This window comes from Tarenaya hassleriana, unplaced genomic scaffold (genome assembly GCF_000463585.1).
Source record: "Tarenaya hassleriana unplaced genomic scaffold, ASM46358v1 Cleome1, whole genome shotgun sequence".
NCBI lineage: Eukaryota > Viridiplantae > Streptophyta > Magnoliopsida > Brassicales > Cleomaceae > Tarenaya > Tarenaya hassleriana.
The window spans coordinates 3,349,817-3,362,006 of NW_010960187.1; the positions used below are offsets into that span (position 1 = coordinate 3,349,817).

Below are 12,190 nucleotides of genomic sequence, written 5' to 3' on the forward strand. Positions count from 1 at the left end.
GGGGGGGGGGGGGGGGTCTTCTGACGTGAGCCCCTTGATTCAATATATAACTTTCATTCATGGCATCATTAAAACCTTGTTGGATAACTCCATTTCTTTACTGACCGGCGCATCACCTTCCTCCTTGCTATCGTGCACCTGAACCGGTTTAAACGTGTAAATCTTCGCACACCAGACGTAATACAGGAGATTCACCACTTGCAAACCGGTGATTAACCAGTAAAAGTACTCCAATTTCCCCCGGTTCAAGTTATTATCCGGTAACCAATTCTGCCCATTCGGTCCGGCACTAAACCGGTGAACCAGCGTAACCAGAAGGGTACTGACGTAATTTCCGATCGAAATCGCCATCCAGAACATCGCCATGGCAGTGCTCCTCATGCTCTCCGGAGCTTGGTCGTAGAAAAACTCCAAATGCCCGATCGACATGAACGCTTCCGCTATTCCGTGGAGTCCGTACTGAGGAATTAACCAGAAAACCGAAACCGGTACGACCGAGTGGCCCTTGTCGACGAGCCCATGAGCCATCGCGACTCGTTTACGCTTAATCTCCACGAAACCGGCGACCAGAGTGGCGAGAATCGAGACGATGAAACCGATTCCCATGCGATGAAGGAACGTGATCCCTCTGTCTAAACCGGTGAATCTCCGAGCGAACCGGACGAAAACCCGGTCGTAGAAGACGATGGTTAAGAGCATGGAGACGGTGGTGAAAACCGACATTGAACCGGCCGGTATTTGAAAGGATTCGGTTAAGTGACGGTCCATGGTCTTGGCTTGTTGAAGAGAGAACGTGCCCTGTTGGGCATAAGCCGTGATGAGGAGGATTCCGGCCGCTCCGATGGGAACCATTCGGATCACCGATTTGAGTTCCTCGACTCGGTGAACCGTACTGAGTCTCCACGGGTTCGGGGCCTGACCCGGTTTGAGGTTGTCTTGTTCTGTCACTATAGCTGCTTTGTCCAAAAATCTACACTTTTTTAAAGCAAATGTTAAGAAAAACACAATAATTCAAGATTGTTTATTTTTTAAAATTATAAATTAAAAGTATTCACGATTTGGATTTAGTGGCTGTAACTGTAAGTCATTATAGGGAATATCCAAAAGATTGAAATAATGGACCCAAAAGACAAATAAAGTGAGAGAAGACAAAGGATTAGGTCAGAGACATTCATCAATACAGCAAGAAAAACATCGTCCACACACATATATATATATATATATGTATGTATGTATGATGAATCCATTTCGTACGTTTACATTGTTACAAGTTCCAAACGGTTCATATGCCAAAACATAACTACAACCTTAATGATTGTCTTGATGTGTATAACAAAGCTTACATCTTGTGGATTCACATGAAAAAACATTAGGGTTCTTGTAATTTATGTTTTCACCATGTATTTTTGTCTGTGTTTATAGCTTAATTACTTCTAATATACATGAAGAAAAAAATCAAATTGTCCAAGTGAAAATCTGTTCATTATTTTTTTATATAATCAAAATATATTCATTATTATTATGAATGCACCAACTATGAGTAAGAGGAGGAAGAAATTTGTTACCTCATATGTTTGGTGTGAACAAGTTTACCACCAAGAGAGATGGGAGCATCAATCTCATCGTTATGATAGAGCAAACTAGAATCCGAGACCATCGAAAGCTTCCTCTTCCGAAACGCTGCCACCGTTACCTGGACCAGACGGGTAAACGGGCTACCCGCCGGATCCATGTGACGGTAAAGGGTGTATCCGCCCACGAAAGCGATAACCGAAAAAAACATTGCCACTGTCGGGATCCCTAGCCCTAATCCCCACCCGACGTTGTCTTGGATGTAGACAAGAACCGTCACCGCAACGAGCACAGATGCACCCATGCAAAAGTAGTACCTAATGAAACATTTTTTTGGTTAATGAAACATATGATTACAATGATTGAATTATATGATAATTATAACCATATTCATTTTCAGCTAAACCATCTTGTGGGTCATTAGAATCATCTAATAGAAGATCTATGCTAATTATGTTTAAAAAAACTATGCTAATTATTTTTTTTATAACGATGGGAACCCGTACTCGACCCTTTGGGTCGGACTCCGCAACACCTCATAGCCCAAAAGACCGGACGAATGACACAATATTGCGGACGGTAAACCCAACGGTCCAACGCAACAGTCGACGGACCACGCTATGCTAATTATGGTAGCTAAAGACAACTATAACATCATGTGTGTGTTTTACGCATGTGCATATGAATTACAAACATATATATATATATATACACACACATACCAGTTGAAGTAGTTCCAAGTTTTGGTGGTTTGTTTTGGATCGGACTCGTCGAACTGGTCGGCACCGAAAGCCACGACGCATGGTCGAATCCCGCCGCAGCCGAGAGCCGCTAGAAGCAGAGCCACGTAGAGAACGCTCAACTGACCTGCGTTTGCTTCTTGACAAACTTGCTCTCCGTGGCACTGCGGCGGTCTTAGACTCGGCAATATCGCCGAGATTGTGAGCAAAGTCATCCCCTACATAATATATATAATCATTTTATGAATTAGGGTTCAATTAATGTAAAATGATGATTAGGGTTTTATTATGGCTTTTATAAATAAATATATAGAGAAAAATGGGTATTAATTACGATTTGGTAGATGATGGAGGCGAGGGTGATGGTCCAGAAGCGGCCAGCGAAGGAGTCGGCCAAGAAGGCACCGAGCAAAGGGGTGAGGCTGGAGGTTCCACTGAAGTTGGTCAGTGTGTTTGCTGCTTTGGTTAACGGAAGATGAAGCTGCGTCGTTAAGTAGCTTATCATGTTCGCATGGAATCCCACCACCGCCAGCTTCTCACATATCTCGTTCCCTATATATACACACACACACATATACCGCCACGAAAAAATCACAAAATTCAAGAAATCAAAAACATAATCACATAATTTAGAGAGATGGGTATCAGAAATTATCAAGAATTACGAAGAATTTTCCGTATCAATATGTTTCTGCTGGGTTTGGTTTGGTTTGGTTATGGTTTAAAAAATACGAACTCACCACGAAAAACATATATAATCATAAAAGAGAGATTGATATGAAATGAGGTTAGAAATTATAATTAACAACTATTAGTGTGTTTTCTATGTTGGTTTAGTTTCGTCGTCGTATATTATATGGATGTGAATTCTCTCTATAATTTCCAATAGAAATGTTTAATTAAAAAAAAGGGTTTATATATATACCGAAGATGAAGGGCATTGTGAGCAAACCGCCCTTTGGCCGTCGCATGCCATGTTGGTTTTGCTCTTCGACCTTGTCGTCGTCATCTCTCTTCTTCTCCATGTTTTACTTTGGTGTTTTTCCTTGCTGTGTATGGAAATGGTAACCCAACGATATGTTTTTTTATATAGGGACTCAATTATTATTGCTGTAGTGCTTATCGCTCTCAGCGTTTGAGAGATCTATATGAGACATATATGTAGAAAAATAAAATGCGGAAATAAAATAAGACAAATAGAAAAGAACGGAATTACTTGACAAGCTTCCCAAACACTGCGATAACAACGAAGTCCTCAAAGCACTCTGCAAAGAAGCTGGTTGGACCGTCGAAGAAGACGGTACCACGTACCGGAAGGTAAAATACTCTCCGAGATTATTGGGCAATTCTGCAGTGTCTAGATCTGAGCATTCGAGTTTTTTTTCTAAAAAAATGGTTGTGAAGAATCGGACGGTTGCGATTTCGTTTCGGAGACTGGGTGTTGATGACGAACGTCAGATCGCAACCGTCTCCGGCGAAGTGAAAAGCGTGAAGCGTAAGATCTGCTGATGCTTCGACGATCTCTCTCTTTCTCTGAGTACTTTCAGAGCTTTTATTAATTACCATTATGCCCTTTGCTAATCATGGATGTCTGACCATGTCTGACCTGGGCATTAGCGTCATTTCGACGGTTTTTCCTCGCAATGAGTTCTCTCTCCCTCCCTCTCTTTTTTCTTTTTAGGGTTTGATTGAGCAGTTTCGTGTACCGGGAAGCATTTCTCGTGAAAAAAAAGAGTTTTTTTTAGTGTATAGACTTAAAGTCACGTCTGTTTCACGAAACTGCGATCGGCAATGGGGTTGGACTCTGATACCATGTAGAAAAATAAAATGCGGAAATAAAATAAGACAAATAGAAAAGAACGGAATTACTTGTATTGCTACATCTCTTCTTCTTCTTGTTGAATTACAATGAAAATGACTCAAATATTTATAGGAAAACTATAAGACGAAATAAAAAGGAAATAGAAATAAATAAGATCGATACACAATATTTGATATAATATTATATCCATTATTATTTCTAATCATATCTTAAAATCAATATTTCCTTCAATCACATATTCATTTTCCTATTTCAACAATATATCCGGTTTAGTTGACCGGTTTAATCTTCAAGAAGTTTTCAATTGGTATCGTGGGGATCGGTCTAGGGAATTTGTTTCTCTTTATGTTGTGGAATTTCACAAGTGGTGACACGGATAGTTCCGTTGAATAAACAGCTTACACTTTTTTATGAATTTTATATAATTAACATATTCTCATAATAAAATGGCCAACTTGGATATATATATATATATATATATATATATATATATACCTTCCTTTAAAAATTAAAGATTGGATTTTGTTTTGTGTTTTATGTTAAACAATTGGAATTTTCTACTATTACATTTTCCCTATAAATATTATAACCCTAAACTTTACAATTTATTTTATCTCTACGGATATTATAATCCTAAACTTTATGATATGTATATATAAAAATACAAATGCATGTTTGTACCATACTACCATATAGATAATGAGTGAGAGGACTGCATACATGCTTATGGGACTAATGGACCCAAACCCACTCTACAGTGGTAACGAAAGTGTATTATGTTTCGTACGGCACATCCACTTGCGATGAGTGTCACAGTTTATATTCTGAAGGTAATACAAAAAAAAACACACATTTAAATGATTAAATTGGAAAATTTTAAATAAATATAGCAAATTTTAAAAATAAAATAACTAAAAACAAGTCCAAATTTTATTTTAGTGCACAAATGGAAGTCCACTAGGCAATTTTTGAAACAACATATCTTTTTTTTTTATGAAATGTGAATTTGAAACAACATATCTGTATCCCTATATATATATACAATCTAATACATATCCTTCTTTCATTTTTCCTCGGCATTATATATTAGTATTATACCAAAAAAAACCATAATATTATATAACATTCAAATATACATTTTAACTATTTATATTAATTAGATAACATGTTTTAATATTTCATAATATTTTATCTTGAATAAACTCAAATATCATTCTATTATATCACCATGCTTTTACTAAATAGTTCTTTCCCATCATGGTCATCATCATTCTTAGCCATAACAGACCGAAAATAATTCATAACAATTTGATCATTACACTAAAAATGTTGATTATCATTAAACCTATAACATATTTATTAAGATAATAACTAAATGATGAACGTAAATAAACTCCATTAATATATAATGATGTAATATCATATCAATCAAATTAGGATAAGAAATCATAGTCACCAAAGCTCGAACTGTATAATTAGGTGGTCTTGACGGGAGGAATAACGACAGCATGAGGAACAGAAGGCAGTGGCCGCACGATTTCTGTCGCTATTTGGACAGTGATACAACACTATATAATTAACATTAACAATAATGCTTTTCGCTTTTACAAGAAAAAATATTATTGTTTTCAAGTAAAAATGCCATGAACAAGAATCTTATCCACGCACGATGAAAAAGAACACAATTACTTGCTTTTGGGTTATGAGTCTTATGACCCGAAATACTTTTCGGTCCAACGATAAAATCTACAAAAACATAAAATACCAACCATTCATTGATTTAAAATATCAAAAAAAAAAATGTTTGTGTATAGGCAATATTGTAAATATGTGTATATATATATATATTGGAAAGCCCAAAAACAATGATCCTCGTGGTTTGGTAATGGATACGATTGATACCCACGTTACATAATTGTATAAATAGAAGGGGTCGTTGGCCTAAAGAGTAAAGAGTGGTCCATGCCACTAACCTCAGATTCCAAAGTAAAATTGGATTTTAGCTTTTACGGTCCATTTTTCATAGAAATTGAGCAATCCTGAATCCGACAGTACCCTTCTTTCTTTGCCCACCAAATGTTTTTGACATATATATATATATATATATATATATATATATATATATATATATATATATATATATATTAACCAGGAATTTTGTATGGATAAAAAATTTCAGATTTCAAAATAAATAGAGATGGGAAAATGGGTTGAGTCAAGTTAGTCCAATCTAAACTATCAACAAATGGATTCCTGTTGATATTTAGAATTAATTAATTATACAGATTAATGGTATGTGTTAGATGGATAAACCATAATGACTAATTTAACCCATATAAATGGGCCGTTTTAACGTGTCTGGAGAAAATATTATCACATTGGATTTGTCTGTTGAGATAAATGGGCTTACTATTTGGGCTGAACAGGCCCATTATGGCATCCCTTGAAGAGGCCTCGTGCTCTGTTGGACAAATTTCATTTATTTATTCATTTTCCCTCTTTTTCTGTTTTATTTTCTTTTGACTTGTTATTTTCAAAATTATTTAATTAATGCCATGTCGGATTTTAAACACGGATATATACGTAATACCAAACACATTCGACCAAAAAAAGATGATGGAATTTTTTTATTTATTTATAAACATACAATTCTAATCCATACCAAAACAAACGTTTTTTTTAAAACATTTTCTATATTCTTCTATTTCATCAAAAGCCAAGTTCCAACACAATTCAATGAATCTCACTCGGTCTCCTTTTCTTTCCTCATCAATTATTAAATTCAAGATAAGAAAAATCATTATATACATAATTAATTTTCAAGATAATAATTTATTCATTTAACAAAATCAAATCCATTTAGACAGTGAATAAATTGTTTGAAGTTAGAATATATTTTTTTTAATATAATGATTTTCACGACAAGGTTCTAAGTAGATTTTCTCTTAATATTTGTACATCCATAATAAGTGATAATAGATTTTTAAAACTAATATACATCTCCTCTTGAAATCAATGTGTTTATACGTTTAGATATTTAGCATTCAGTTTGTAATATTTTAAAAACAAGATAATGAAAAAATTGGAAAATAATTGGAAGACTATACTGTTATAATTTAATAAAAATAAAAAATAAATGAAATCAAATAAAAATATAGAAATTTTCAAATAAATCGATAGGCATACAATACTTATCAAATGCAAATTTATTTTGTATGAAATAAAAATATATGAAACCGTTATTTATTCCAAATTGTCCAACTATGGGGAAAAAATAAAATAGACGAAGAGAATATAAGGCTAAACCGGGTCCGATTCAGGAACCGGATCTGCGTTCAAATCAAAACCCAGACCCCCATTCTCGGCCACAACGTCTCTCCCCCTGACCATCGGATCAACGCTAACGCCGTTAGCGTCACGACCAGATCTAACGGCACCTCTCTCCGTCAATACAGGGCTAACTCCGTTAACTCCCTCGGCTTTCTTCAAGTTATTGACGGCAGTGTGCATTCGCCTGAGAATCGCGAAGAACTCGTCAACCTCCCGATCCTCCACCGTCGCCGTACTCCCTCCTCCATCACCGCCACCGCCGTGACTATTGACGGATCCAGAAGCGACGTCGTTTTGGCTTCGTCCCTCTTCCTCTCTCTTCCTCTTCCTCTCCGATTCAGTCTCACCGTTCGGTGACATCTCCCTCTCTCTCTCTGGGAGATGTGATTTGGTGGCGGAGTTTTAAGAGACGCCTACCGAGAACGTTCTCAAATGGAATTGCAACACGTGGCAGAATGTCACTCCGAAGTGAACTCATATGACGTCATCATGATTGAGGAATATATTTGGCTGTGTTCGGTTCGCTGCATAAATATCTAGTTTCCTCGTCATGGTCCGACGAGATACGCCTTCTTACTTGTATGGAAAATAATAAAAATAATAAATAAATTAAGAATCCAAAAAAAAACAACGAATGTCCACCGGTCTTGCATATAAAGAAATGAACTAATCTATCCAACCAAAAAAAGAAACGAACAAATTTACTTTATTGAATTGAATAAAAGGGTTGTATTTATCCGAAAATAAGACTGAAAATCCTGAAATAGTATTAATTAATTAGTTAATTAATCAGTTCTACAGAAAAAGCAAAATCCGTGGAAAGTATTTCAATTTTTATTTAATGACATCCTGATTTGTTTTGAGAATCGATAGATGTGATCAAATCTAAATATTATATTTTAAATCAAATTAGTTGAAAAAATCCAATATAAAAATAAGAAAGTGTAAAATAAAAACAAGAATCTCTTTTAAAACATACAATTTATTTAAAATATGAATATTTTGAAGGCCGAAATAATCCAAATGTTCAAGACCAAAGCTTGGGCTTAACAAGGGAAATGTTTGGTTCCGACGAGTAAACCAAAATCACATATTGGGCTTAGAAGCCCAAATATTCAGCAAATTACACTTTTAACTATGGGCCATATTTTTGTGAAATGGCTTATAGAAACCCAATATTTTCAAGCGTTACCCCTGAATATGCATATATATATATATATGTGTGTGTGTGTGTTATGGTTATTTCATTTCTGGCTATTGAATATTAATCTTAGCATATATTAGGTTTGAAATTTGTTGAAATGCATACTATTTTATAATAATATTTTAGATATTTTGTACAACATTAAGGTGACCACAACTCAACGAAGAAAGTCCATTTTCTCGTGTGTTCGCATCCAAAAAGATGAACACTTATAACAAAAAAAATAATAATAAAAAGATGAACACTTTTAACAAAAAAATAATAATAAAAAGATGAACACTAAATTAAAATGTCTCATAATCGCGATTATATGTATACGTGATACGCTTGCCTTCAGTGAGATTGAAGCTAAAGATAGATCTGCAACGTCTTACACGTGTCACACTCACACGTGCAAGCATATTATTTCGAACATTCTAAAATATTTAATCAGCACTCTCGTCCCATCTCTAGAAAACAATACTATTAATTTCATAATTTAATAGCTTCATGCTTTTTATTATATGGTATTTATGTTATTCCACGACCGTACCACTTCTTCCCACCTTATACGCGTGACTATTAATATTTTATCATACCACAAGCTCTCGCTCACTAGTCACTATGGAGCATGAGCGTTCGTATTTTATATATAAAAATATCTTATACATATTCAATAGTGTAGTCAATAAGTAATTATAAATGAATTTTTATATATGAATGAAAAAATTAAAAAAAAAAATACAATGTTAACAATAAGTTAAGGACACAGAGATTTATCTCCAGAGCAAATCTGAAATCTCGCACAATACACGCCAGTGGCATTGTCGTAAATATCAGAAACCCCAGGCCTAGGCTTATGAGAATTCTTCCGCTGCTTCCCCAGAAAAAGCGCCCACGCGCGACCTCAACGCGTGAATCACATATGCGGGGAATCCTTGTTGGTGTAACCTACGCGCTCAGAGGGAGTGGGCTAAACAATGGGCCCATGATTCTTGGTGGGCCATGAGAGATACATGACATGGGCGTACTGGTATGGTCATGCGCCATGAACGTGCATGTCCCTCCTTCCACCATGCCATCTAATTTTATATTACTTATTTATTATATTATAAATACGTCAATCAAAATTTTTATTTGCAATTTGCTAAAGATAGATCTGCTATGTCTTAAATTACTGGAATATAAAATTTCATGAAAAAAAAGTCAAAGGCTACTGTTACTCCGAACCAAATTATATAGAATCGAGAAATATGATATATATTTTTTTATCTAAATCGTCGAACATTTTTTAACGTTATTATTTTTTAAAAATTGAATTTTTAAAAACGAATCGAATTTTTAAAAAAACCCGAAAAATCAATTTTGTAAGAATATCTATTTTTTAGTAAAAATCGAAATCAAATCGAACCGAATATAATATAATAATCGATTAATATATATTTTTATAAAATCAAAAGAATCGAACCGAATACCGAAACGCCAACTCCATACGTTTTTTGTGTGTGTTTTGTTTGAAGATTTATAGAAAGTTCATAACTTTTTATGTAATATTTCCAACTATTCATATATCTTTTCTCTTTTGTTTCTTATACTGACATTTAAGGTTTGCTAGTTATGTTAGGAATCGCAACTTGTGAAAGATTTTATAGAACATAACGAAACCGCTAAAAATGTCAATAAATGCTGTTAATAAGGTAGGAACTAGGAATGGGTTGATAAATCCTAAATTATGAAGAAAAAAAAATGTAAAATATGGGTTATACTTTTTTTCAATTGGCCAATATTATTCTGTATAATATTTTCGAAATGGTATGTATTTAATTTATTTTCCAAATCTGCCCCCTTTCCTTTTTTTTTCTTTCAATGGAAAACGGTGAAAAGGACTTTGAAGAAGAGAGAGAAATCGGGGGTACGGAGAATAGAATATAAAGGGCGTGAAAGCTAAATCTGAGAGGAAGACAGAGACGAGGGAAGCAAACCCACCGCAAGGTAGGTGAAAAAAAAATTATTTTTTTTTCTGTGCATCTTCTCGATGGTTTCCATTAAAATAATGCCCTTGGATTTCTTTATTGTCGTATGATGTTTATGTTCTTCTCTCTCTTGAGATTTGCGGTTTAAGTAAAATCTCGAGTCTTTTACAGTTATTTAAAGGATCATCATCGGTCATTCGTTTTTTTTATATACCCTTAGCCTCAGATTTCTGATCCTCTCTCTGTGTTTTAGGGTTTTGGGTTTTACGTTTGTTCCTAGTTAATTTCATCGTTTCGGCTTTTTTTTTTTTAAATCTGGTTGTTTTTTTTCGTCACTGGGTGTTGTGTCTGGTGACGAACAGGAACAGTGAGTGAGCGTCTTTTTGGTCTCGGGGAGAAACCGGAAGAGAACAAAGGCGTCTCTGAAGCGGATTTTATGTCGGCTGGGTTTGAATCGGCAGCGATTTTGGCTCTCTTTCACACCTCATTTCCATTTGTTTCGTCGTCTTCCTCGTTCTCTGGTCTGAAAGCTCTTCTCAACGCTCCTCACTTCTGCTCCAAGCAGAGGCTTATTCTGGAGTTACCGTCCGTTTCCATGCGTTTAAGGCCAAAAAGGTATCATTTTTCACTCGCCCTTTTCGTGTTTTCCCCTCCTTGTCGTTATTTTCTATGCCTGTTCCTGAACAAGTCTCTGTTTTTTTTCTGTGCTTATATGTGTTGATTCATCGCAGGACGTGCTCTGGCGTTGAAGTTTTTGGGGGTTTTCACATAAAACAAAAGCTACCCTTTTTCATATTTCGCTGATACATAGCCGAGATTTCTTTTGATTCGTCAGTTTTGGTCAGAGATTTTGAGTGATTTCCTGTTTTTTCTGGGTTTTTTTTGAGGGGGGGGGAGGAATCAAATGGCTGAACGTAGGAAACAGCCGTCTGGTCAAACCGATATGAAGCCATCCAAGAAACCCAAGAGTAATAATAGCTTACCTGAGTCACAGATTTCGTCTCAAGAATCTGAAACAGTGAGAAAAATCCGTATTTTTGTCAGTGATCCTTACGCAACCGATGATTCTTCAAGCGACGAGGAATCTGACTGCCGAAAACCTTCGAAAACGAAGCGTATTGTCCGAGAGATTAACCTCCTTCCCCTTCAGTCGTCTCTTGCTCCTCTTCTCGAAGTCTCTGAGACTTCCTCTCAGAACAGTAATGGCGTCAAAACTCCCGCCATTAGAAAGCGTAGCAAGAAAGTTCATCGCTTGACGAATAAGCCTGTTGGGGTTAGGCAGAGGAAATGGGGGAAATGGGCTGCTGAGATTAGGCACCCTATTACCAAGGCTAGGACTTGGCTTGGTACTTTTGCAACTCTTGAAGAAGCAGCTAAGGCTTATGCTGATAAGAAGGTTGAGTTCGATACATTGGTATCTTCTAGCTCAGCCTCTCACTCCGAGATTCACTCTCGCGCCGTCAAACCCGCGGTTTCCTTATCTGAGGGTTCTGAGAATAGCCTGCGTTCGCGTTCTTCGCCTTCTGCTCTTGACCTGGATTCTTCTGCTTCAGCCTCTGTTCCTGCGGAT

At 35.9% G+C, this 12,190-nt stretch overlaps 3 protein-coding genes across 3 annotated transcripts in view; 1 reads left to right on the forward strand and 2 right to left on the reverse strand.

Annotated features, from left to right (window-relative positions):
• Nucleotides 1-34: 34 nt before the first annotated feature.
• On the reverse strand, nt 35-3,424 carry LOC104808244 (protein NRT1/ PTR FAMILY 3.1-like). Its single transcript, XM_010533894.2, has 5 exons — nt 3,238-3,424; nt 2,647-2,864; nt 2,295-2,530; nt 1,566-1,889; nt 35-970 (listed from the first exon to the last, which is right to left on the reverse strand). Exons 1-5 carry the CDS (start codon nt 3,335-3,337, stop codon nt 58-60), a joined length of 1,791 nt encoding a protein of 596 aa, XP_010532196.1. The 5' UTR covers nt 3,338-3,424; the 3' UTR covers nt 35-57.
• A 4,010-nt stretch (nt 3,425-7,434) lies between these two features.
• Nucleotides 7,435-7,824, reverse strand: LOC104824627 (protein NIM1-INTERACTING 2-like). Its single transcript, XM_010556739.1, has one exon. It carries the CDS (start codon nt 7,822-7,824, stop codon nt 7,435-7,437), a length of 390 nt encoding a protein of 129 aa, XP_010555041.1.
• A 3,596-nt stretch (nt 7,825-11,420) lies between these two features.
• Nucleotides 11,421-12,190, forward strand: part of LOC104808260 (ethylene-responsive transcription factor ERF118-like) — a 1,687-nt gene continuing 917 nt past the window's right edge. The window contains exon 1 of the mRNA XM_010533915.1: nt 11,421-12,180. Coding sequence (XP_010532217.1) covers nt 11,525-12,180 — 656 coding nt within the window. The 5' untranslated portion in view covers nt 11,421-11,524. The remainder of the gene's footprint in view (nt 12,181-12,190) is intronic.